Genomic DNA, 26,993 nt, shown 5'->3' on the forward strand with positions numbered 1-26,993 from the left:
CCTCAAGTTCCAACTCTCAAGACAGCCCAAGAATGCCTGCTTGAAAGGCCCCTGCTTGAACTTCTCTAAGCTCAAGGAGCCTATGTTCCTCCTGGGGCAGCTGGCTGTACTCTCAAACAGCCCCAGCTTTTGCCAAGTTCTTCCTTATAGGATCTGTCCCCTGAGCTTTTTCCCCATCCCCAACAACACTCTCTGGGTTTGCTCCCTCAAATCTTCCTTAAAGGCTCATTTCTGGTCCCCTGCCACTCAGATGCCTTTCTCTGGAAACACTTGCTCTGGACACATGTGCTCATGTCCCATGCTCGGCAGAGCCCAGGCCTCGTTTGCCAATCGGAGGGAATCCAAACAGCACAGGATAGCCCCTGCTGTTCTTATAGTATCTGAGTCTCTTAGGCCAGGGTTTTTTCTACACAGATCTATTGCCAAGTCAGTTTTCTCCTACTGTCTTCTTCACTCCTCTCATCTCAGCGCCTGTCCCCATTCCTCCACCTCACCACAGGCCTGGTCTCAGGGTTTCCAACTGCTGTGAGGAATGAGGAAATGCCAGGAGGTCATCTAGGTCTGGCTTCCCCATCCTCTGTTCCCTCACCACCTTCTGGAAGGTCCTAGGGGAAATCAGGAGTCCGGACTAAGGCTCACCAAGTTCTCACAGCATCTCCTGAGCTTCAGAATCACAGGTTAATTCCACAAGCCAAGGGAAGTGTCACCACAGCCCTCTGCCCACCAGGCTCATGCACCACCATTCCAGCCAAGCAGGGCTGAGCTGAGCCAGGCCCGGCCATGCATACAGCTGCTCTGAGCTGCCCACCCCAGGCCATGCACAGCTAAGGGGGGCCCCCACCTCCAGCTGGAGCCATGCTTAGGGAACGCCCCCTTTACCCCTGGGCCTCCTTCTGTTCCCTTGGAATTCTGGTGCAACTGAAAGAACAAGATCACAGCAACCCCATGACTAGGAGGTCCAGGGGGTAGCTCAGCCAGGTCCAGCCCTGGGAAGCTCAACACTCGTGGGGGTCGGCTGAGACACAGTAGCTTTGGAGTCGAGTCTAGGGAGGACACTGTTGAGGAGTCATTCTATCACTGCACACAGTCTCTGACCTGGCATACTATATTCCTCCCCGGGCACCTTCATGTGTGTGCTCATTTACTCACTACCTCATCCATGCACCCACTCACTTCCTTCCTCTCCATTTGCAGGTAGCAGCAACATTAGTTCTGAGTGCTGAGCCCTTGATGGAGTGGCATGTGTAGGCTGGCTCTGAAAGGGGAAAAGAAACTCTGGCTCAAAGTGACTCTGGTTTCTGATGAAAGACGGACAGTCCTCCAGGGCTGAAGTGGGTTGGAGGAAGGGAACGAAGTCCCAATCTGTCTATCTCTGTCTCCCTTCCCCTGAAGGCCCAAGGGGAAGTCTCTGGCCCTCCACAGTTCTGTCTAGCCTGGAGGTGATTCTGCTAAGGAGCCAGGAGAGGAAGGAAGGGGAAGGAGTGGTCTTTGAGGCTTCTTTCCATGAAAGGAAGTAGCGATGTCCTGTTCCCCCAGCATGCACACACCCTCGCATGCTCACACCTGCATGCACACACATGCACGCGTGTGTGCGCGCACACACACACCAGCTTGTATGCAGGGACACAGACACACCTGGGGACTATACTGACACATCCACACGGACTTGAACACACACACACACACACACACACAATGTGGAAATGGCATTTCCCTGCCTTACTCAGGAGATTTGGCTGACACTGACCTCTTGCCAGCACAGAGACAGAAAGGAGGCACATAGACACAAACACATACATGCATACTTCTCTTTGGCATGTCATGCAAAAAAAAAAAGAGGAAGTTTAGTAGGCTAGTAGTTTCTGATTAGCTGCAGATCTAGGCTCCTTCTTCTGAGTCTTTCTTGGCAAAGCCTATGGGCAGGGAAAGTGTCTGTCTCCACACGCTCAGATGGAAGCTGAGGGACCTTCATGAAGCTACTCTTCCTTTTAATCAGGTTGGGTTTTTAATATTTGAAGGGGAAGGGGAGTTGCTATTCCTAAGAGCTCCACATCATGCATCTTCTGAGTTCCCAGAAGGGAAGGCACTGGGGAAGTCTCTTAGGATGAAGGGACTGACCTAGGCTCTATCTTCAGGGCTTCTCTGTCCAAAGGTCCTCAACTACTGGCCTGAGAGAAACAGAAGAATGACCCATGACATCTGGGATCCACACTGGGTCCTCTGTTCTCTCCAGCCTGGAACCCACCTGCTAGCTCTAGCCTTAAAGACAGCGGCCTCACTCCATTCCTCACTTTTGTCCAGTGTGAAAGTGTGGTCTCTGTGGCAGGTCCCGGGATTCTGCCCTACTCTTACTCAGGATGGAGCAGTGGCCCATGTCTCAATTGGCAGCCCAGCTGTTCTTCCTCTTTTCTCCCTCTGTAGGGGCTACTGCAGGGGGCTGGTGGCCTCAGAGACCAGGTAGCAGGACATGAACTTCAAGGAAGAGACAGTTGCAGAGAGCACATACTCACAGGTCTAAATGTGGAAGAAATGAAGAGGAAAGACCAAGTATGTGAGGAGTAACCTAACATTTGAGCATCCGGGCTGGAAAGGAAGGTATTTAGCTTTATAGAGATGCAGAACAGAATTCAGTCTAGGGATAAAGAGCCCCTACTGAGGCCACAGGATGGCACACAGGCCCAGAGATGGTCAGATCAGAAAGTGTCAGAGCAGAATGGCACACGAGGGCCTGGAACCCAGAGGCCAGGAGGGGGTGGGGGGATGCACAAGGGTTAGTCCAGTCATTGGATGCACACAGGTACCATACCACACTCTTTCAGAAGCTCATCTGACCAGTCTCGGCAGTCCCTCTGAGCATCACACACTTTCCCGCCGTCCACGCACTCGCCACTCTTACACTGAAATCTGCGGGGACCCTCACAAGTTGACTCTGTCGGGCCAGACAAGAGAGTATACAGTGCCTGTGAGACTGTGCGCAGGAAGGGCAGGGCTGGGCCAGAGCCCACAGAAGATGGTGTTCCAGCATCAGCCCCTACAGGTCTCTCTGGGATAGCTCAGGACAGATGGCCGAATCCAGGGCCAGTGGAAGCTCTGCTCACAGGACAGGATCCCAGGGATAGCTAGCAGGACCTGGGGTGGGGGGTGGGGATGGGGAAGGGGTCTCTGTCAGCACTGGGGCCCTGGGAGAGACCATGCAACTCTACAGAGCCCTGAAGAGGCCATGCAACTCTACAGAGCCCTGAAGAGGCCGGAACAACCTTCTCAGGGAGTGGGGAGGGAAATCTTTGCCCCTTCCCCCGATGACTAGTGTGTTGGAGTCCCCTCTGTTCCTCTAAGAGGTAGGCGGTGACTAGAAGAGCAGGATCCAGCCTTTGCTCAGTCTGAGGATGAGTGAGGGACGTCAACCCAAAGTCTAGATGTTAACAATTGGGAGAGGAGATGGCAGGGCCTACACTTTCTGAAGTGACCTCGGATGTCCCCCTAGCCCTCTTTCAGTTTTTGCCCAATCCTTAGAAATCCAGTGCTGGTGCCAGGAGGGAGGCCATGTGATGAAGGTGCACGTGGTGATCCAGGGGAAATGTATCTAAGGGACCAAGAGGAGACCTCTCAACTCTTCTCTTTCCAGGTCTGGGAGGGAGCTCAGGCTTTTCCTCAGGAGACACTGCTCATTTGCCCTGACCACACGCACCCTGCAGGCAGCCAGCTTCATCACTCCAGTCTGGACAGTCTTGTTCTTGGTTACAGCGTTTGATTGCAAGGACACAAGTCCCATCCCCACACTGGAACTCGTCCCCACGGCAGGTCCCTACTGCTGCTGAGAGAGGGCAAGAGGAGAGGTCAGCGTCAGTGTGGTACTGGGATAGTTCTCCCCAGTCTCATGCTATTATATACCCCCTAGCAACAACAACAGTGGCTGAACTTAGGAGCCCCCTAAGGACACCTGGCCAAGGCACCTCCAGTGTACACATGGGAAGACTGAAGCTCAGAGAGGGGAACAGCCTTATCTGTGGTCACATAGCACTTCGGCTGGCAGGGCCAGGACTAAAACTCAGGTCTACGGTTTCCCTGTCCATCATCTCTCAGAACAGACATGTGGCCTTCTGCTGAGTCCTGATGCTCATAACTTAATGATCTTGTCCACTCAATCACCTCTTCCAGAGCCAGGCACTGTGGGGAATAGGGAGTCTGGAGACCACCAAGAGCTAAACCCCCCTCCCACGTCCCCCAGGCCAGAAGCTCAGATGCGGAGGGGTAGCTGAGGGGTGCACAGACGAGGACATTGGTGTGTGACAGACTGGAAGAGCAGGCAGAAGGACCTTGAGGCAGCTCCCTGGAGGGACCTAAACTGGCTGGAACCATGTGGAGAATGACAGGCCAGACAGGGAGGGAGAGCCTGGGGAGGAGCTCCTGAGCACACCAGGAGGTTGAGGTAGCTAAGACAAGCCGGAAGGAGCCCCAGGGCAGGAGAAGCCCCCTCCCCCGCCCCCGGAAGCGGGTTTCCGGGGTGACACCTGAGCTCCACTGCTTAGTAGCCGCCCGACCTCAAGCAAGTCCACCTTCTCCCGGCCCGAGTCTCCTGGCTTCAGGCAGGCGGGGCCACGTGTTGCAAGTGAGGCCGGGAAAGCGAGCCGCGGAGGGGCTGGGCGATGTGGAGGGGGCTTACGGCAGTCGGCCTCGTCCGACTTGTCCTTGCAGTCGCGGTCGCCGTCGCAGCGCCAGCCCAGGTGGATGCACTCGCCACTACGGCAGGCGAACTGGGCGGTGCGCACGCAGGCCGCGGGCGCCGCGGGGGGGGTGGTCCCCGGGCCCGGCGGGCCGCACAGCTCGGCCGCCTCGTCCTCGCCGTCCTCGCAGTCGAGCTGGCGGTCGCAGACCCAGCGCTCCGGGATGCAGCCACCGCCGCCGCCGCCGCAGCGGAACTCGTGCTGCCCGCAGGCCGGGCCCGGGCCCGCGCAGCCGCGCTCGTCGCTGCCATCCCCGCAGTCGTCGTCGCCATCGCACACGAACAGGGCGGCCAGGCAGGAGCGGTTGCTGCACTGGAACTCGTGCGGGGCGCACACTGCGCAGGACAGAGAGCCGGTCGGCCGGCCGGACCCCAAGCTCTGCCACCCGGCCCGCGGGGTCCTGCTACCCAGGGTCCCACCCTGGCCTGGGGGTGGGCATGGGGCCTGCCGGAGGCTTCCAAACCCCGGGCACGCTAGGGTGACTCTGGGCAGAACACACCTGCCCCTGGTGGGGCTCCCCAGACCTGGAGGAACCAGAGGAAGAATTCCTCCTGCCTGCCAGCACCACGGGGGGGGGGGGGGGGGGGGGGGGGGGAGGACAAAGGACGAGCTCCAAAGCCAGCTAAAAAGCCAGCAAAGGCTCTGTTCACAGGACTAAGCCCAGGCCACAGGGTCTGGGGATGTTCCTTGATGACCTAGCTGTGAATAACCTGGACATTCCAGCCAAGTCCCAGCCAAATGCTCTAGCACATCCCCTTCCTCCAGAACATGCCGCAGCTCCAGCCACCTCGGGAGATAGAACATGCCGCAGCTCCAGCCACTCAAGAGATAGCACCCTGTGCACAGTCTTCCCTTCCAGCCTTTGCTCTATCTTCCCAGACCCGCCTCTAGCTCACCACTGCCTCGATGTTCTTGTTTTTTTTGTATTTGTTTTTCCCATTTATGAGTTCTCACCCTTTAAGGGTCCAAATTCCACCTTCTCCACAACACTGTGTAGTTCTTTGATTGGGAAACCTACCTCTGCCTCTGTTCCTTTTTGTGTCCCTTGCACAGCCAGCCCATGTGTCTAGGTTTCATGTCCTCCATCTGTCCCATGGCTACACCCAGCCCAGGGACCATCATGTCCTGAAGGCCTGGTATGGAGTTCCCAACAGGGAGTGAGAGTGGCAGAGCATAGGAACAGACTCCCAGCTACTGAGTGGAGTAGTTGAGGGGTGTTCAGTAATGAAGGGCATAGGTCATGGGCCTTGCCTGGGGCCTTGAGCTGCCTCCCTCTGTTCAGGGTGAGCTCAGAGCAAGGAAGACCTTAGAGACCAGTCCAGTTGCTAGTTTACAGGTAGAAAAACTGAGTTTCAGAGAGGAGAGAAACTTGTTCAGGGACATAGAGGTAGTCCATGGTGATGAGAGAACTCAGGTGTGGGGCATTTCCTTTCTGTTTTCATCCATCCTCTCAGCTTTTCTCCTAGGCAAGCACTCTACCACTAGGCCACATTCCCAGCCCATCTCTCAGCTTTTCTGGTTTTGTTTTGGGTTTCTCTTTTCTTTTCATTTTTTCTCCCTTCTTGGAGTGTAAGCTGTTTTCAAGACAATGAGTGCCTAACTGCCCCCTTCCTTTATGTCCAGACACTGGCCGAGAACTGGCCGGGTGTCAGGTGGGTTGGAGAAGCAGGGTCTGTGACCCAGCTATCAGGGTGGTAGCAGTACCAGATCTCTCCACATGGAGGCACCCAGAGTCCATGTTTCTATTTTCTGGTGGGGGGAAAAAAAAGGTCAATTTTCATTGTTACTGAATATAATATATAGTGATGACTTGAGTTTCACAATGTAGGCAGATCATGTCATGTATTTTTGACAGTTTTACCAAGTTTCTGACAGTTGCGTTTTATCTCCTTCTGCGCTTTTGGGATACAGGGGCATGGGTGGGACAGGAACACCCTCTGTAACTCTGTGGCCCCTCAAGACGATGCTGATGCTTAGATTAGCTCACTGAGTGTCCTGGTGGGACATGTGTTTAATACTGAGCTTCTGAAGCTATCAGGAAGTCTAAGATTAATACCACCTAGGCCCAGGGAGCCACTCATAGCACTCATAAACGGAAGAGCCTCAGGGATGGCAGAATTCTTCTCTCTCTACCCAGGTGTTAGGGAACTGTGGCAAAATAGCCTAAGAAGCCCTCCTAATACCCTAGTTCTGGTAGTTAATGGGTAATATTCCTGTCTAGTAAAGGATCACAGCTGAGGAAACAAGCCAATGCCATCACTGTAATTTTAAAACGGTAAGTCCCAGACAAGAGCTACTCCCTCTCCTCACAAATGGTTCCTGCATTAGATCCATCCAAACTTAGATCCATCTGGGATTAGAATCTCAGAGTGCTAGGAGTCAAGCCCTGGGAAGAGATGGCTTCTGGTCTGGAGTAGGAAGTTAGTATTCTCACAGAGAGGCAGCAATGAGCAAAGTGTCTGTCAAAAGCCCTCCTGAATGATTATCTATAATCTCAGCCCAGCCTCACAGCCAGTCTACTCTCCTCTGTGTCCAAGTGCCTGGCACATAGTAGCTACCAATGGAATTAAAATGAGTAAGGCTTGACCAGGGCCCCCACTGGCCCAGGTCTTGCTGGAATGCTCCCTAAGGAGCAGATAATCCTGTGTTTAAAGCTCAGCCATGTGGAACTACCCCAATGACCACTTCCATCTGTCCCTGCTGAGGCTGCTGGGAATGTCTTCCCCGCCCTGTGACATCTGAGATTTCAGCAACAGTCGTCCTTCTACCCCAGGAATCTATCCCTCCTTCCCCAACAATGCCAGTGCCCTGGCTCAAACCACCACCATTCCTCCACACAGCATGTTCCTTGGTCCCCTGCCCTTGCTCAGAGATTGGTAGACTTGTGGAATGGATGAGCAGATGCCAGTCATGGTAAAGAGCTTTGCTATCCAGACCTGAATTTGAATCTCAGATCTATTACTCAACCTTGGGCACTCTTCCTCCCTTGTCTGAGCCTCAGTTTCCTCACCCTTAAAATGAGGATGATAATGGCTACTCATGAGGTGATTGTGAGGATGACAGAAGAAAATGTCTTCCAAGTGCCTGGCGATTACTCTGTCCCGATAGTTACACATTCCTTTTCACTCCCAGGCCCCACTCCTCAAGGTTGCCTGACTATGCTTGGCAGACCCTGGATCTCAGACCCCAGACTCACAGGTAGCACAGCCGGCTTCGTCGGCTCCACCCTCACAGTCCTTTTCCCCATCGCAGCGCCATGAGGCAGGCACACACTTGTGGCTGGTGGGTCCACAGCTCAGCTTCTCTGCAGGACACACTTGCCGGGCTGTGGAGACAGATGTGTATAAGTTAGGCAAGGGGAAACATGGGGCAGAGTGCCAACCAGACCTTCCGTTTGGTTCCATCCACCTGGCAAAAGGCCCTGGGCAATCCATCAGGGATTCCTGCCGGGTTTCAGTTTCTTCATCCAGAGCCTCTGTCTGCCCCTTAATCTTAAATCTGACTCCACCATTGCCCTGCATAATGTTCTCTCACGGGCCCCTGGTCTCTGACATTCAAGTTGCTTCTCTGTCTAATGACTTCTTCCTGCTCCCAGCCCATCCCTACTCACCTCTCCAGGTTTCCCCTTTCAGCTCTGGTTATGTGGGGCCACCAGGTTCTGAAATCTTCCCTGCTTTTTCCAGCTGTAGGCCTTTGGGCCTCAGTTCGCCTTCTAGATCAGAGGCTCCATGATGAAGACCAGTGGATTTGGAGGGCTCACTGAAGCCCCAGCAGCTCCAACACACCCTAAGAATCTCTTTCAGTGATGAGTAATGGTGCTGGGATCAGCCGCTGTGTGGCAAGGCCCAGTGGGACTGCACAGCTATAATTACTGCAGCCGCAATCAGAAGCTGACTCAACCAGGGGCCCGAAGCCCCAGGGTTGTTTCTCAATTTGGAAGAAGAGATGAGAACACTATCTGGGGCCAGGGGGCAACTCTTATCCTCAGCGTGCTTTGATCCATGTAATAGCTGAGGCAGATGTACCTTGAACCTTCATGGTTGGCACCTACTGCCTCCTAGGGCATGAAGAATGACCAATCTCAGTGATCTCTAGGATGTGCCAGGCACAGTGCTAGATGCTTCTATTTAATCTTCATAATAACCCAGCAGGACAAGGATTATGTCCTGTCCTCCAGCATTGAGGACATGGGCACTGGAGCCTGGCTGACTAGGTTGGAATCATAGCTCCATTATTCACTGGTTATGCAACTTTGACCAGAAATATATCTATTTCTGTGCCAATAAAGTGAGGATAGCATGACGACCTATCTCACAGGATTGTTATAATGACCAGGTTAATGTCAAGGTACTGCCAAGAACACTCAGCCTAGTGCTACCTAGATGGGATTATTATTATCCACACAAGTCCTGCTTATTCATTCACGGAGTACTTATTCAGCAACACTGTGGACCAGACATGGTAGGAGAAAGCCCTGAGTTCCAGTCACACAGCTGGCAAAGAATGGTGTGAGGATTCGGGCAGCTGTGTATGATGCCAGAGACTAGGCATAATCTGCTGCTCCCCAGAGGCAGGGATGACTCACGTCTCACTCTGAACTCTGACCTCAGACCAGTTTCCTCTCCTCTTACTTCTATATATAGCTGGGCTGAGACCACAAGGGATGGTGAACTGTCACAGAAAAGTGGGGTAAGGGCCTCAGATACTATGCCATGGCAGACAATGCTATGCTTGGCCACCCAAGTGTGGGCCCCAGGTTATCCTTAGAAGCACATTTGATGAACTACACAACAGTCCACTGGGGACTCGGGATTCATTTTACAGAAGTTTCCCTTTACAAATAACTGTTAGGCAGAGTTCAATGAAGTATACTGACACTCAGTGTCAGTGACACTCAGTGACCTTTTAGAAAGGCTACCTTGGGCTGTCATGTCACGTTGTGATGTAAGTAGGGTTGGGAGTTTGAAGACTGCAGGTCCCTCCAGGTCACCTCTATCAGCCACACACCACAGAACCTCAAGTAAGCATTTCTGGGTCCCACCAGGACATGAAGAAGCTGAAGATGACCAGCATCTTCCAGAGGTCCTCTGAACAAGGGATAGGAGGCCAGGAAGCTGTCAGAGGTCCAGGTTACCAGGCCACAGAGTATACAATCTGTATTTTAGTTAATGGTCCACCCCCCCCCCCCAGGCCAGGTGGTTCCCAGGTACCTCTGTTTGAGAACCTTTGAGTTTATCATTCTGTACATCTAAAACATACAGGACCATTTCATCTCTTTCAAATACAATGATACAAGTGTTGTAGATATTTGCACGCCCCTGAGAGAGCAATAGGATGGAAGAGCAGGTCACCACTCATCCCTAAACCAGATCTCAGGAAACTGAACCTCTTCAGGAAGCTCAAGAGTCTCGTGTCCCAGGCACCTAAAGTGTGTCAGACTACTCTATACCAAATACTTTATATTTTCCCATTCACTTTATGATGGTCAGAATGCTCATGCCCCACCCCACCCCCACTTCTCAATTAATTTGGAACTGAATCCCCAATGCGGTAGTGTTGAGAGGTGAGGTGTTTAGGAGGTGACTGTGATGAGGACACAGCCCTCTTGAGTGGGTTAATGCCCTTGTCCCAGAGCTCCCTTATCCCTTCTGCTGTGAGAACTCAGTAAGGCGACACCAGTACATTGACTCTGCACTTTCTACAATAGACTTCTGCTGTCTCCAAATGATACCACCTAAGATATTTTTACAACAGTCAGAGTCAACTAAGACATACCATTACCCTCACCCTGACAAATAAGCAGGCCCTTTAGGCTTTGTGTACTAATTTTAGGGCCACTTTTTACAATGGGTAGTATGTCAGTAGTATTCCCTGGTTTAAATAAGGCAGCATGTTGAGAGGTAAGTACTCTATTGTACAGATGAGGAAATTGAGGATCAAGAAGATCAAGACCTGGCCCAAACATACACAGCAGCTGAGAAGCAAACTCAGAATCCCAGCTAGGTGCCGGAGGCTCATGCCTACAATCCTAGCTACTCAGGAGGCTGAGATCTGAGGATCATCTGAGGTTCAAAGCTATCCAAGGCAGGAATGTCTGTGAGACTCTTATCTCCGATTAACCCCTAAAAATCCAGAAGCAGAGCTATGGCTCAAGTGGTAGAGCACTAGGTTTGAGCAAAAAAACTCAGGGACAACACCCAGGCCCTGAGTTCAAACCCCAGGATCAGCACACACACACACAAATCTGAGTCCCTAACTACAGTCCTGCCCTTTCCATCAAACTTTGTGTGCTCAAGATCTAGCCTCAAACTCTCCTCTCCAAAGGTCAGGTGACTGAAAGGGCCCTTAGCCATATATACCACATCCACATGCCTGGTTCTGCAGACCCCAGTGTAGCAGGCAGCCAGCTGAACTTTTAATGAATATTTATACAGTTAATAGCATAACCTTTCAGCAAGGACAATGATTAACAATCCGTCTGTTTCCTTTCTTTATAATTAATAAGACATTTGCTGTGTCCCTAAATAGACAGCTCTAATTACAGGCTCTCAAGGACTCAGCAGTACTGTATATCATACCCTCACCCCCAAACAGCCAAGACTCTTGGATTGCCAGGCCAAAGGACCTTGGAGGTAATGCTGATGAACATCTGGAATGGCAGGAGCCAAAGGTTCATACAGGTACTGGATACTGGTGCTCCAAATGCCTGGCTCTCCTGAAACCCCACTGCCTGCCTCTCTCTGGATGTAGCTAAGACTGAACGTGGCTCTCCAGGCTCCAGGTCAGGCCCCTGTACCACAGAGCTCTAGGAAGTGCTGATGAAGGCAACAAAGCCCAGAGAGGCAAAATGTCTGCTTGAAGTCTTATGGTGAGGAACACAGCTCGACTTCCATCCCCCATCTACATTGCTTAACTTACTGCACTTAACCATCGCTCATAAGAAAAATAAACTCTTATAGGTCTGTCCCTAGCACCCCTGAGCTAAAAGAGGCCTCCTGTACCTTTGCTCTGGCAGACTGTGCAGGGTGGCCCTCTGAGGCCTACTTTCAGCCAAGGCCCCAGGCAACATGATAGAGGAAAAACAGAATGGGATTTAGAGTCACAGAGACTCGAGTCCTCATTTTATTTACTAATGCTAAGGTTCTTAGGCAAGACAATCTCTGTGTACTCCAGCTCCTCCATAAAAAGCAAACAACAACAACAAAAAAACCAGGTCTGAGTAATCTATGATTAATGGAGCTTAAATGAAGAAACATAAGCTGGTCACTGGTGGCTCACGCGTATAATCCTAGCTACCCAGGAAGCTGAGATCTGAGGATCACAGTTGGAAGTCAGCCAGAGCAAGAAAGTCTGTGAGACCCTTATCTCCAATTAACCACCAGAAAACCAGAAGTGGCACTATGGCTCAAAGTGGTAGAGCACTAGCCTTGAGCAAAAGACAGTGCCTAGGCTCTGAGTTCAAGGCTCACAATGGATGGAAAACAAGTACATAAAAAAAATGAGGAAAGATAGAAATCCCTATACTCAAAAGCCTAGAACAAATTTATACCTCAGAAAACAACTGCCTTTGTGTTGTTTTTTTCATGAGTTGTAAATTCAAATGACTGGTGGAGAGCTCTGATTTCACCATTACGCAGCTCTCATCCCAGGACAGCCTCTCCTTCTGTGACAGGTGTGTCCAAGGGGCATTTCTAGTCTCAAGTTCTATGAAGCAAGAGTGAAGGTCCCCACTGCAAAAGGACAGGTGCTTCCAACACTGGTGAGGGGCCTTGAAACTACCTCAGAGTGGCTGAAGGTCTTTACTAATTTCCTGAGAATCCTGCCCCAGAAATCCAAACCCACGGGTCTTTCTCCGATTCATAAGTTCACAAATGAACAAAAATGGAAATGTCTGCTGAAAAAAAAAAAAGAATGAAAGTACTTGGTGGCTGCTAATTGATGAAGCAAGTAGGGAACGAAAGACTCAGGCTATAGGAACCACCAGTGTCACTCTGCCTAGTTCCTGCTTTGCCCAAGGGAGGAGTCTTCCATGGAGAAGAAGGGAGTTATGCCATATGGAGTCAGGCAAAAGGCTTCTAGCAAGGGCAGTCCCTAACTTGCTTAGTAATGCCAGAAAACCTCCAGACCTCTTAATCTATAATAGGAAGGTGAGTTTGGCTCATTAATAAGGACCCCCTTCCAGGTTTTAAGATACGAGGAAAAAATCCATAATTCATAATCCATTTGTAAGTAGCACCCAGAAATGTAGCTTGCTCCCCTTGAAGCACCCTTTCCTCTGCTGCCTACACCCCTCCCAGCAGATGCCTGAAGGTAGGTCAGAACTGACTCCAATCAAGGAAGCTATAATTAGAGCTGAAATGTGACTTTCATTAGGCAAATGTTCTGGGCTTTCCCATTGTGACTCTAGCTATGAGAGAACAAAACTCTCTATGAGAGAGACTCTGGCTATGAGAACAAAACAGAATCAGACAGAGAGCTGGGAGGAATCCTGACCAGATAGAGCAGACAGCATAGCAGGAGGGAATGGAAAAATTGGGACCATTCCTGTATGCCTTTCCCTCCCAACACCCTCTTCCTCACTTATACTATCTGAATACCATAATATTCCAATGTCTTAATAGTCCCATAAGCTACTATGTCCGAGGTAGAGGGCTTAGAGTCCAATATGACAATAAAAACAATACTCATTGACTCTAGCACTTGATTTTCTCATTAGGTCCTTACATCACTGTAAGGCAGGTGCCATGATACTACTTTGCAGAAGAAACAGACTCAGGAAGACTGGACGAGATGCATGAGGTCTCACAGACAAAAAGGACCTGACCCTACTATATCAGATAGCAAACACTATGCTTTACTATCTGTAATATCTCTGTTAGGGGGTGAGGAGTGGAGCTCTATCCTGGGAGCTGGCACAGCCCCAGAAACCTGGTAGGCTATGGGGGTTGCTATGGCAATGCCAATTAAATGGACAGCGGGTTGGCTGCTGGGTTTTCATTCGGTTAGGAAGCATGTGAGCGAGCCTGCTACTAGGTTCCATTGCCCCAAATTCTGCCTGACCCTTGTGACCAACTCCTCTAAACAGCCGGCCGTAGCCACAGGCCCTACCTGCCTCTGACCAAAGTAACTGTACAGGAAGTGAGATCCTGGGTCAATAAGGGAGAAAGAAGGCTTCAGAATACTAAGAATTCAGCAATCTTGGGACTGTGAAGTCTTTTAATTTCTAGAACATTAAAAGCGGGCTCAGGCTGGTGCTAATGGCTCATGCTTGTAATCCTAGCTACTCAGGAGGCTGAGATCTGAGGACTGAAGTTCAAAGCCCAGGGAAGAAAATGCCTTGAGACTCTTATCTCCAATTAACCACCAAGAAGCTGAAAGTAGAAGCTGCAGCTCAAGAGAACTAGCCTTGAACAGGCAGGAGCTTATAGGAAATGACCAGGATAGCTGAAGAAAAAGCTAGGCTTCTCTGTTCTCAGAGTGTTTCCTTGGCTGCTACTCTCACAGGCTTGCTGGCATGAGTCAAACTTCTGAAAGGTTGAGGGGCCTATGTTTGTTATGGAAGAGACCTGCTATGGCTAGGCAGGGCTTTGAGATAAGGCTGTCAACTTCTCTAGGCCTCTGGCTGTTCAACTGTTATCTGAGTAGGGAACTAGGAGGCAGGGGAAGTGGAACAGGAGGGCCCCCCACAGCTCACTGGGTAGGAAGGCAGCAAGTGCTGGGATGGGTGAGAGGGAAGAAGGCATAGGGAAACACTGAGATGACAGGGATGATAGGAAGGGAGGGTGGTGAGCAGAAGGCTGAGGAGGGGAAAACAGGGAGGGAGACATCTGGAGAGAGTAAGTGCAGGGGGAGGGAGGGGGTAGGAGATGAAAAGCAACATCAATACCAAGAGTCAGGTGTGGGGAGAAAAGGGAGCCCTCAAGCAGTAAAAGAGGCCCCACTAATAACACCCTCTCCCTCTGCTTTTGTCCCCAGTGTCCAGGTAGTGGGGTACCATCAGTAGGGCTGGCTGACTACATATCCCTTCCCCAGTTGTATATGACTTGCCCTTTGTTAGCCGGGCAGCCGTGGCCATGTGGCTAACCTGTTTGGGCCTCAGTTTCTTTCTGTGAGTGCGGTCCACCTCTCTCTCAAGGTTGCCACAAGGGAAGTCACCAGTGGGTGTGGTGGGGCTTTGTTCCTTCTGAAGCTCAGGACAAAGCACTGGGCTTCCCTCCTGCCCAGGCACCTCGGGATAGCATGGCGGTGGGCTATGTGGCAGAGTGAGGAAAGGATGGGGCTCTCAGCACGACTAGAGAGGGCAGGGCAGCTGGGCAGGACGATGAGGGGCCCTTTGTCTGGGGCGGGGGTCGCTCTTGTTCTCCCTTTCTCTCTCCCTTTCTTTCTTTCACACAGACTGGTAGCTCTGTTGCTAGGAGACAAGGAAACCCAGTTATCACCAACTGCAGCCTTAGATGGGACTCCAGCCTCCATTGTCCCTGCCTCTGCCTCTGGGGCAGCTGTTACCCCCAAAGAGAGCTTCTGGGTTCCCTCCCAGCCCCCATCCTCCACAAGTTCCGCCCCCTCCCACCCTCCACCTAAGCCTTTTGTCTCAGGCTTGCACTGCTAAAGCTCTGCCTCTGGACCACTGGGTCCTCCCCGCCCCCTTCTCATCTCCTTTTTAATTTAACAAATGTCAGGGAATGACCTGCTGGGTGTAAGTTTGCTTTGAGGATTAGAGCCAGGAAAAGAAAGCGTGGAGAGACAAAGCCCTGAGTATGGGAGGCAGGTCCAGGGCCCTCCACCTCACCCCTAGCTGTCTCTGCGGTCATGAAAGATGGGGCTCCTGTGCTCATCAGCCCACCCAAGACAGGAAGGAGCTGGGCTCTCAGAGGCTTGGCTGGGTGGCCAGGGGCAAATCACAGCCTCTCTGGGCTTCAGTGTCCTCCTTTACAAAATTCTGAAAGAGACAGTACCTGCCTCCCCAGGATGCTTTGAGGACAAAAGGAATTAAGGCACACAAAGAGCTTAGCATGGTGTGGCACTCAGTAAATGCTTAACAAGCACCCGCAGTCATTTGTGTTGCCGCTGGAATTTCGATTAGGTTCCTGGAGCATAAGAGCAGAGGAGGCCCAGAGGATGCACCATAGCCACATCTGAGCAAAGGGATTCCATGGACTGTTTCTAACTTTTGATACTACAGGAACAGGGTCAACCTGGTTGTGAAGTCACCAAACCAGCAACAACCAACCAGATATACTTGGCATTCACCAGGAGCCTGCCCACTTCCTCCTGGGGCCTGGCACAAAGTGTCCATTGATCACCTCACAGGAAAGTGAACAGATAGGACAGTGAGGTCCAGGGCAAAGCCCACCCTCCCCTAACCCAAGCGGAAGGACTTACTGCAAGTGGCCTTCCACTCATCAGAGCCGTCGGGACATTCCTCCTCGCCATCACATTTCCACCGCTCGGGGATGCAGTGGCCATTGTCACAGGTGAAGTCACTGTCTGAGCAGGTCTTCTTGGCTACAGGGCAAGAGGAAGAACATGTGGTGAGCCCAGGAGGCTTTCCTAAAACGGAAGTGGCCATTCTAGAAATGTGCCATTTTAGAACTTGCCCATTCTAAAAGCCAGAACAAGCCAGAGATTAGGGGCTCACACCTGGGATCCTAGCTGCTCAGGAGGCTGAGATCTGAGGATCACAGTTTGAAGCCAGCCTGGAAAGGAAAGTCCATGAGACTTGTATCTTCAATTAACCACCAGAAAGTTAGGGCACCAGTGGACTGGCATGTGCACGCATGCATGCACCCCCCCCCACACACACACAGAGCTAGCAGTGACATGCTGACCCTGCTCTCTGAGCCAGGAGTTCAAGTCCAAAAAGGGGAACAGGATCCACCCAAACCTAACATTCAACCACATCTCTTCCCTAAAAGCATGATTCCCCTGCCACCTTCAAGAAGCCCTCCCTGATCCCCTATGGTAGCTGCTTCAACTCCACCAGCCAGTTCTCAGTCCCTTTACCTGTCTGTCTCCCCACTTTCACCCCTAAGCAGACTTCATGTCAAATCTCTTCTGAACACACCAGGGAGCTCATATCTTGAATCTTAAAAGTAGATGATCACTTTGTAGCAACATTAAGGAAGTATTTTCTACTCAGGGAAGTGATGGAAATGGAGCATCTACTAGGAAGAAACCAACATCCATTGATCCCCGACCCCAAGGCAATTCGAGTGATCCTGCTGGGGACAGCCATGTCCGGGCTGGCCTTCCTTCATCCATACAGTCTTGGGGATATCCCCTAACCTCTGAGCTTACCTTTTCTTAGCTATAAGATGGGAGAAACAGAGCACAGAAAGAAGGATAGCTCACTCTTATAATCCTACATACTAAGAATGTGGAGATCTAAAAGATCAAGGCCAGCCCAAGCAAAAAGTTCACAAGACACGCACTCAACAAAAACAAGCCAGGCAAGGTGGTGCATCCCTGTCATCCCAGCTATGTGAGTGGCATATGTACTTTTACATATCAAGATCCAGGCTGGCCCAGGCAAAACCCCTCAAAGCCCTACCTGAAAAATAACTAAAGCAAATGAGATGGGGGCACAACTTAATTTGTAGAGCACCTGCTTAGCAAGTACAAGGCTCTGAGTTCAAACCCCAGCATCCTAACAAAAACAGAGAGAAGGAACCAAGGACTGTGAGGAGTAATGAGAAATTACAATGTATGAGGGAAGTATAGCAGAGGCCCCTCCCCCCCCCACCAGCAGATGTTCTGCTGGGAGTGGCAGCTAGTGCTATTTTCCTGGCCTGAGCATTAATTAGAAGGAAAAGAAACAGGGTGTTCTCCTAGCTGCTAGTAAAGCTAGAACAACGTGGGTACCAGCCATAGCCCAAGACATTTTGCTGCCCTATGTATTGAAGTCTCAGAGGAACTAGCGTTGGGATCAGAGAGGAGACGCAGAGGGCTGTGTCCTATGGTGCCCCCATCATTTTTGCTCTGTGCTGTGCTGGTATCTGCTGCCTATATTTGGTCAGGGCAGAGGTAAGAGTAACTGTCCCCTGGCTGCCCCAGCTCCCCAGCCGTGATTCCTGCATAGAAGTCCCAGGCCTGGCATGCTGGGACTTCTCTGCATGGAATCTGCATGCAGGGTCCACCCCCTGCGCAGTCTGGGGCTGCGGGTCTGGATGCTGCTCCAAAGTGCAAGGTGGGAGAGGAACTGCACTCTGGCCAGGGAGCCAGTGTGCTGCATCTGAGTCCTGGTTGCACTGTGATTTGCTATGTGTCCAGTCACACCTTTAAATGACCTTGGGGCTAGATGTGAACTCAGGAGCTACCTGGATTTTCTCCTCTTCCCAGATGCTGAGAGGTCCTTCATCCCAGCTGTTTCCTCTTCTCCTCCCCTCCCCCCATTTCCCAATTTATTCCCACCTTGACTGTTGGTGGTCCTGGAACACTCCACAACTCACACCATCACAACTTGCTCAAGTTGCCCCTTGTCCAGAAGGCCTATTCCCAAACCGCCCTGTCTCCATTACACACTTAGATATCCCTTCTTCCAGGAAGCCTTCCTTAATCTCTAGATCTTGTCAGGGCTTCTTCCTAGCTCCCCACAATTTCCTAAAATGTTCCTCTAGGGCAGAAGGTGACAAATTTTCTCCAAAAGGGGGCACAGAGTACAGACCACAGAGTCTGTTACTTCTCAGCACTGCCATGGTGGAGCTGAAGGGGCCAGATAGTAGGTAAGGACAGGACTGTGTTCCAGTGAAAGTTTATTTACAAAGATGGGTGGCAGGTCAGGTTTGGCCTGTCACCTGGTCTCATCCTCTGATGACCTGTCACCCTATGACCTCAGCTCTTGATCCTCACCGATCCCACAGCCAAACATTGCTTGGTTTTCTCCAGACCCCGTGGCACAGGGATGATGTCAGATTCTTTTTTTTTTTTCAGTCCTGGGCCTTGAACTCAGGCCCTGAGCACTGTCCCTGGCTTCTTTTTGCTCAAGGCTAGCACTCTACCACTTGAGCCACAATGCCACTTCTGGCTTTTTCTATATATGTAGTACTGAGGAATCGAACCCAGGGATTCACGTATATGAGGCAAGCACTCTACCACTAGGCCATATTCCCAGCCCCGATGCCAGGTTCAGTAATAAGGAATAAGGTAGATCTCAGGGTCCTTAAGCTAAATGCCCAACCTCATCTGCCAGGGCCACACCTGACCCCAAGAAATCTCTCCCACATCCTCTAGCTGCCTGGCAGGCTGGGGAGAGGAGGAACTCTGCTGCTCTTTTCCATGGTTTCTGCAAGATATCTGCACCTTCCTTACACAGATGCTTCTGCATGTGCACGGTCAGAAGAAATCCAAGAAATTAAGAGTCCACCTAGAAATGGGGAGCCTGAGGCCCAAAGAAGGAAAGGAGCTGGTCTTGGGAAACACAGCAAGGCAGAGATATAAATACCAACCCTGGTGCCTCCCAGCCCAGGACCCCAGAGCAGTCCTCCCTAAGCCCTGTGCCAAGGGGTCATCAACTGATGCCAGTGACATCTTTTTCTAGAAATCATGGTCCATAATCTTTGTAAAGCACCCAGAAGAACCACAGCACCTGGAAAATCCCACAAGAAGCTCAGCAGCCAAATGCATAAATAGATTCACATATCCTAATACCTCTGCTGTTTCCTGGGCACACACGTCTCTGCTTCTTGAGAGTGCCAATCTCTGTGCCTCATTACAAGAGACCTCACTCCACAGATGTGGACACTTGGGCACATCTGGGTGGGCAAAGGACTCAAGCACAACTCGAAGCCCAGTACCTGATCTTCTCCACCGTGGCTCACCAAACAAACACTTCAGAGACAAGTGACTGAGCCTACATGCTAGAATCACAGAGGCTGAGCCATCTGTCCCTGTGAGCTGAGAGCAAGGGGCAAGTGGGGTAAGGATGCCTGTCTGGGCAGGGTCCAGGAGAGCATGGCAGGCATGTAGAAAGTGATGAAGGGGCTCTTTCACCATGCGCAGGACCATCAGATATCTCCCAGGATCATGTCCTCTTGGCAATCTAGAAGCTCAGATGAGCTTGGCCTCACTCTGTGTGCCAAACCCCAACAAGTACTGGGCAAGGCCAGAACAGCCAAAAGTGCCACTGCCGTCCTGAAAGGGCAGCTTTGAGGTCACCAGGTCCAGGAAATGGCAGCTTCAGGAGCGGCTGTCCCATGGAGTGGTCTGCACTACAGATTTGTTCACTGAATCAGTTTGAATGTTTTCTATCCTGGCTCTGGCCTAGAACCTTTCACTTCAAATCCCAGAGACTTCTCACAGCTATCCTGGTAGCTGTCGCAGATCCATTTTATAGAAGAGGAAACTGAGGCTCAGAGAAGTGAAGGCAGGTGGCAGAAGTGAGATCTCATCTTGAGCTCTTCTTTCCACAAAGGCCCTCAGCCACGCAGCATCAGCAGGCTAAGAATGAGAATCTCCAGAGAAGTAAACAAGGTGACACGTCTCTCAGGTTCCAGGAACCATAGGACAAAGTGGCAGGACAGAGAAACCACAGAGTATGCATATAGCTGCCTACATGCCCCAGTAGTGTGTCAAAAGAAAGCAGCAAACTTGGCCCGAGAAGCAGGAGGTAGCAAACTTGGCTTGAGAACTTGTGTTTTGCTAATACGCTCCCTGGGGGAAATGAGGCAAAATTTCAAGCTTTGGAGCTAGATTTAACCACCTGGGACAGCCCCATTGAAATAATACATGTAACATCATGGAAAGGTTTGGTATGAACCAACATTGAATCCTGGCACAGGCACCTCCTCATTGAGTGGGAGTAGGGATGTGGGTATGTGGCTTTCCCGAGCACAAGGGTGGAAGGCAAAATGGCCCTCCTGGGGGAATCTCAGTAAATGCCTTGCTGTGAGATCATTCCAAGTAAGGAGCCCACAGTCCATACCCCAAGAGGCTGAGCCATCACCCTGAGGCTGTCAGGGCTGGCCATGCCAGCCCCTACCATCCTGGCCTTGGCCCCGGTTCCCAGGGTGATTCCCAGCTGGGCTCAAGGCCATGACTCCTTGTTTCCAGGGATTTATGTTTCTCCATGCCAGTCTGCCCACTGGACAATGCCCACCTCTGTGAGCCCTGTTCTCCACAGCCCAGGAATGATACATAGTCACCCAGGCTCTGAGACATCATAATCTAGTGCCATGGCGACAGATGGACTGCCACAAAGGACTCAGGATTCCAGAGGGTAGTGAGGAGGGGCTGGTGGGGAATCCAGGAGTGGGAGCAGCTGTGTGTAACAGGAACACAGGCCAAGGAAAGCATCAGGCAATCCATGGTCAATGGGACTCAGCTCTGCCACCACGTGGCCTTAGTCGAGGTATACAGCTTCTCTGAGCTTCCTGTGTTCTTTCATCAGCATTCAGGGACACCATTCCTCTCTCACAGAAAATACAGGGTTGATATGAGAAGGAAATAGGCTAAGGATGGCACTGGGACTTTATAAAGCGGAAAGCAAAAAGGTGCAGGTTTGAGGAGGGTGGATTTCCAATCCTGGCCCAATGGCTGTGTGGGACACTGAGTCTCTCACCTCTCTGAAACAGGCTCCTCTTTGGGAGATGGAGTACCCAGCACCCTGTGTATGAGCTTGTGAAATTATTATGATCACTCAACACCTCCTTGCTTCCCGCCCACAGGGGCGTCCTTCCCAGAGACAATCCGAAATCCTAAGCTGCAGTTCCCACCCACGCCTATCCTGAAGTTGGTGCAGATGGGGCTTGAAAATAGAGTGCTGTCCTGGCTGCACTGTGGGCCTTGCTCTTGGCCATCAGAATGCCTGCCAGTTCTACAAGCTCAGAATCTTTGCACCTGCCTGTCGGGGAACCACATTTGGACCCAGGCATTGACTTCTGGTCCCACTGAGGCCAGGGAGGCAGGGAAGGACCCCCAGAGGAGCAGGCACTGTGTTTAAAGAAGAGGCATGAGCCCCACTGTGGGAGTGATGTGGGGAAGGGTAAAGGGCATCCCAGGAGGATGGGTCACAGCAGCTGGGGAGTCCACAGCCATTGGGCAGGTAAGAAGGCAAGCAGCAGGAGGATGGGATGCAGCAGACCAGGGGCCAACTTGCCATGTTGCAAGGTGCCAAGCTGCCTCTCAGAGACCCGGAATGGCCTGGCTTTCCTTGAGCTCACCAGGGACCCATCTAGCCTCCTCAGCACCATACTGCTACTCAGGGGTCCACAAAACCCACAGCTCAGGGCTGTCAGAGCTTGCTCTGACCCGTGCACCACGGACAAGTGCTCCTGAGCAAAGGGAAAGGGGAAGAGTGCACCAGAAGGAGCCCTGGTGGTTAGCCACCCAAAACTTTAGGACTGGTACTACTTCTAATTTGGGGACTGCAATACCCACTGGCTTTCAAAGGTCCCAAGAATACTGGCAAGTTGGGACCTGATTGCTTCCTTCAGCACATCCAATCTTGTCTGACCAAGACATTCCTTTGTGTGTGTGTGTGTGCTGTGCCTATTAATTCCAAGTCAAGTGACCACATCTGGGAAGCACTGTGTGTGCTAGCTCCTCATCCTACAAATGAGAGGACGAGGCCCGCAAGAGGCAAGACTGGGCTGCAGTCACCCTGTAGAATCCAGCACTCAGCCAACTGTCTCTGGGGTTTGCCCCACCAAACTATGAACAGCAGATGATGTTCACAGAATACTCGGCCCAAACTGGAGCTCAGGGGACCCCAATGGAGAGGCATCCAGTCCTCAGAGCAGGGACTTTTTGAAAGAGGGCTCAGAGGAGATAGCCTGAGTCAGGGAGATGGAGGATGTGTCAGGGATACAGACTCTGCCCTCTGGGCCATGGGGAGCGGGAGGTAGAAACCTCCCACCAAAGAACTCCAGCTCAACTCTGTTGTTGAGAGACCTGGAGTACCATCACTTCCCTCCTCTAACAGGGAGGGAGGTCAAATAATTAAAGCACCTCCCCCCCCCCCCCCCCCCCAGCAACCAGGTGCATAGAAGGGACTCCAGTTACTCCATGTCCTCTCCCAGGCCTGAGCCAGCACCGGGTGGCCTGGCTCTGCCTGCAGCCAGAGCTAAGGCAGCTGGGCCACTTGTGCCCCCGGCGGGAAGATGAAAGGGCTGCTCCCCACACAGTTACCCTTCTGCAGAGCTCGCCAGGCCCTGGGTGTTGCCAAGACGACCATTGCCAGCAGAACGAAGATCCGGGGTGGGGGCAGGGGGCGTGCCAGCCCGCCCCTGGCCTACTAACCTGGCAGGCAGATTTAAATGACAGACCAGGAAGCTACTATTAAACTGTCACCCCAGTCAACGGGGACCACAGACCCAGAGTGTTCTCTGGCTGCAGGAACAACACAGCAGGAGTGAGATGGGGAGGAGCCGGTGGCCCTGAGCAACCTGCACCCCCTCACAGGAGGTCCGCCTTGCTGGCCTGTCCACTCACTGCCAGAGCCACCCCCTCAGGCTCTGGCGGGTCCTGGCATGGAGCTGGGGCCCAGCACAAGGCCTGGCAAACTTTACTCTCCGTAAGCAGAAGGGACCCTTTTCCCAAGTGAAACTCCTTCACTAAAAAAGAAGAAGAAAACATAAAAACAGAGTTGCACTGCTAGGGACTGGGAATATGGCCTAGTGGCAAGAGTGCTTGCCTCATATACATGAAGCCAATTCCTCAGTACCTCAATTCCTCAATTCCTCAGTACCACATACACAGAAAAAGCCAGAAGTGGCGCTGTGGCTCAAGTTGGCAGAGAGCTAGCCTTGAGCAAAACGAAGCCAGGGACATTTCTCAGGACCTGAGTTCAAGCCCCAGGCCTGGAAAAACAAACAAAAAACAGAGTTGCACTGCTGGAACCAGGTAGGAGGTGGGGAAACCCCATCAACTGTTTTCTCAATACCCCTCAATAGCCCTGTTGGGGCTTCTAGCTCAGAACCTACCACCAGCTGCTTTGGGGCCCAGCAGCACTGGATTCAATCCTGACTCCTTTATCAGATATGCAATGCTCCCCCAACCCTCAGTTCCAAAACCTCATGGGTCTCATAGCAGCAGTCTTGTGTCTCAGGTCCAAAGTGTCTCAGTCTGGGTGGTTCTAAGCCTACAGTGTGCACCTGCACACTCTGAGCTCTTGTGAACGTCTCCCTGACAGTTACTGCCAGAGCCAAAGATGCCAGTGAGCTGTGAATAGTGTCAGCTGTATCCCTGCAAAGGGACTGTCCAGAGCTGACTTCCCAGTGCTGTGAAGCATGTAGTTCCTTCTCAGTGTCCCAGACACACACAGAGCATGGAGGGCAGTGCTCAGCTAGCTGCAGGCTGCACTGCCCAGTGGGCTCCAGGGCTCATCCATCCCCACCACCAGCAGACCCCACCAGGGGAGAATGGGCAGGACGGACATGGGGACATGGCAGGTGCAGGCAGGGTGTGAGGGGTAGAATGTGCATGTGAAGGGGCCACGTTTAGGGGGAGCCTTCTTTGCTCACACATGGGGGAAAGCTTCCCTCTAATTTTTCCAGGTGTCTCTTGACATTCCACTCAGGAATGACACATTCTAACCAGGTCTCATTGTAAAAGAAACAGAACACCCGAAAACCCCAAAGTGTCAAAACAGGGAGGTCAGAGGAGAGACACTTAGGGGACACTTGCAGGGATGTCCTCCTGGGGGGATGGGGTGGGACTTGGCCTGGGAGGACAGCTGGGAAGTATCAGGATGACCCTGGCAGAGGACACAGATGTCACTTTAGCAACTGCTTACTGATGAAGACCCATCTGGGTCTCCATACCACTTCAGGCTGGGGCCATAGAGGGAGTTGCCACTGCTAAATGAGAACAGGGGAGAGGACCTCAGTAAGGGAAAGGACTTGAGCCAAGACTTCACAGCCTGTAGGATCAGACCCATGACTTGAACCCATGACCCACCCTAGTCCAATGTTTTCAGCCCAGAAAGCCCTTCACATAGCACATGAAGGCAAAAGCACACACAAAGAATAGCTCCGCTCCCCACCTCTTACAGGCCGGTGACCTCTTCTAACCCTATGCCTCAGTTTCCTCATGTCAACAAATCCTTAAGGACCTCCTCAGCTGACATTCTGTGTCTATGTCACCATGACAAGGGCTGTGGTTCTTTGTGTACCACTAGGCCCTCCAAAAGAGTTACCTGGGATTCCCACAGCCAGTCTCTCCTCCAGACCCCAGCACAACCCCGCTGCTCTCAGACACTGCCCATCCTGGCCTGGCTGTCACCAAGGGAGGCCGGGGCCCTCACTGGGGTATGTCAGACTCCCTGTCGCCACGGGGAAGATGAGCAGCTCTGAGGGACAGACGACAAAGGCGTCTTCCTGTCCCTGTGATTTGTGAATGCAGGAGGTATTGAGCCAGTGACAGCTGGGGGGCTGAGGAGGGGGACTGGAGGGAATGTGGATAGGATGGGATCAGCAGGGTTCTTAGCTGGTGCCTGCCAAGGAACCAAACAGAATGCAAGTGTGCTGCTTGGAGGAGCAGGCCACCCAACAGGCAGGGTGGCACATGCTTGTAATCCCAGTTACTCAGGAAGCAGAGATGAGAGGATCATGGTTTGAGGTCAACCTTGGCAAAAAAAAAAAAAAAAAAGACTAAAACAACAAGCCAGGTATGGGATGGCACATCTATAATCTCAGAGACATGGGAGGTAATCCACGGCAAGTTCTGGACAAAAGTGAGACACTCCCTGAAAAATAACTAATACAACATGATCATGCCTTCATGCCTATATTAGCTATTTGGGAAGCTGAGAACTGGAGGATTGCCATTTGAGGCCAGCCCAGTCAAAAAGTGCAGGAGATACCAACCTCAACCAAAATCTGGGCACAGTAGTATGTACCTGTCATTCCAGTAACATGAGAAGCTGAGATTGGGAGGTTTGTAGTGGATGGGCTCAGGCAACAATACCCTTATCTAAATAATTAGGGCAGAAACAGCCTGGGGGTGTGGTTCAATCTACACAGTGCCTGTCTAACAAGCGGGAAGCTCTGAGTTCAAACCCTGGTACTGCTAGAAAGACAGGAAGAGGGGAAAAGAGAAGAAAGAAAGAGAAGAGAAAGAGAAAGAAAAGGAGGAAGAGAACAAGGAGAGGAAGACAAGAAGACACGGAAGGACAAGAGGAGTCAAAACTGGGAACTCTTTAGAACTTGTAGTCAGGAGGTCTATATGGCTCCCAGCCTCAGAGACCCTTCTAACCAAGTAGAGAACATCGGCCTGACTCCAGAAGGAGCGCAGCGTCTTCTGATCTAAGGACCTCCCTGGACAGCCAGCAAGGCCACCTGGAAATGTGAGCTTCACAGCTCTACTGGGGGGAGACCCTGGAGCTCCAGCAAGACACCACATGTCCCTTAGCATGTAAAAACACACCTCTGCTGGGAGGAGGGGGAGCTCCTCTGCTTCTCCTGTGGCTCAGGGGAAGGTTCTAGATCTCACACTGCAGCCCTACTCTGTTGACAATATGTCAAACAAATTTCTCCGGGCTCTCAGCACCCATTAGCAGTGACTAAGATGCCCAGACTTTATACAAGGGCCCGAGAACCCCCAGGGTGCCTATCCTATTCCCATGGAGAGAGGAGGTCAAGGCAGTAGTGCTCATGTTCCTTGCTCTTAGTGAGCAGTGGCAGCTCATGCTGGTCAGCAGCTGTGGCTAAGTGGATAGGCAAATAAATGTTTCCACCAATCAGGCTGTAGGTGAAATATTTCCAAGAAGATCCCATTCTAGTGAAGAATGGGCAGTGACGCCCTGCTATTGGGAAACCCATCTCTTAGTGCTAGGCCTGCTGCCTCTCTGGGGTCCCCCTCTCTACTGGGCCCGGGTCCTTGCCTGTTGGTATGGGGAAGGCTGTAAGAACTCTCTGTCACCTCTAGCCTCACACCAGCCATCCAGGGAGCCTCAGTCACCCGGTGCCCCAGCAGGAGGCCTGCGGGTTAGGGTGTGATTGTGAACTTGCTGAGGTCTGAGGATTCACTGAGAGGGGTTGGTATTGGGCTGAAGGCCTTGGCCAAGGGGATCCTGGCTGTGCTCTGTGGCCTTTGCTTTCTCCATGCTTTGCTCTTTTTCTTTATGGCATGATGGACTGGGCAAGAGGAGCTCCAAGTCCTCTTTGTTTTAGGTGAGGGGTTACACACACACACCTCTGTCAGACCCAAGTCCCATTAAGGGAGGGAACTGTGGCTTGGGCCCAGGCTTTCAAATCCACCTCCGTAGCTCCAGGTAGAAAGGCTGTACATCCAGAGCCAGCAGATCTTCCTCTCAAAGCCCTCTCCATAATTACA

General features: G+C 51.8%; 1 protein-coding gene across 10 annotated transcripts in view; it reads right to left on the reverse strand.

Annotated features, from left to right (window-relative positions):
* The window catches only part of Lrp8 (LDL receptor related protein 8), a 70,841-nt gene that overhangs the window by 22,224 nt on the left and 21,624 nt on the right, over positions 1–26,993 (reverse strand). For 2 of the 10 annotated variants that reach the window (XM_048351343.1, XM_048351345.1), the window contains exons 3-7: positions 16,107–16,229; positions 7,921–8,049; positions 4,664–5,059; positions 3,689–3,811; positions 2,807–2,929 (exon numbers count right to left, since the gene is read on the reverse strand). In XM_048351343.1, coding sequence (XP_048207300.1) covers positions 2,807–2,929; positions 3,689–3,811; positions 4,664–5,059; positions 7,921–8,049; positions 16,107–16,229 — 894 coding nt within the window. Of the gene's footprint in view, positions 1–879; positions 919–2,806; positions 2,930–3,688; positions 3,815–4,663; positions 5,060–7,920; positions 8,050–16,106; positions 16,230–26,993 lie in introns of all 10 variants that reach the window. The other 8 variants (XM_048351344.1, XM_048351346.1, XM_048351350.1 and 5 more) reach the window with 6 other exon arrangements.

The sequence above is a fragment of the Perognathus longimembris genome, chromosome 7, assembly GCF_023159225.1.
Source record: "Perognathus longimembris pacificus isolate PPM17 chromosome 7, ASM2315922v1, whole genome shotgun sequence".
In the NCBI taxonomy this organism is placed as follows: domain Eukaryota; kingdom Metazoa; phylum Chordata; class Mammalia; order Rodentia; family Heteromyidae; genus Perognathus; species Perognathus longimembris.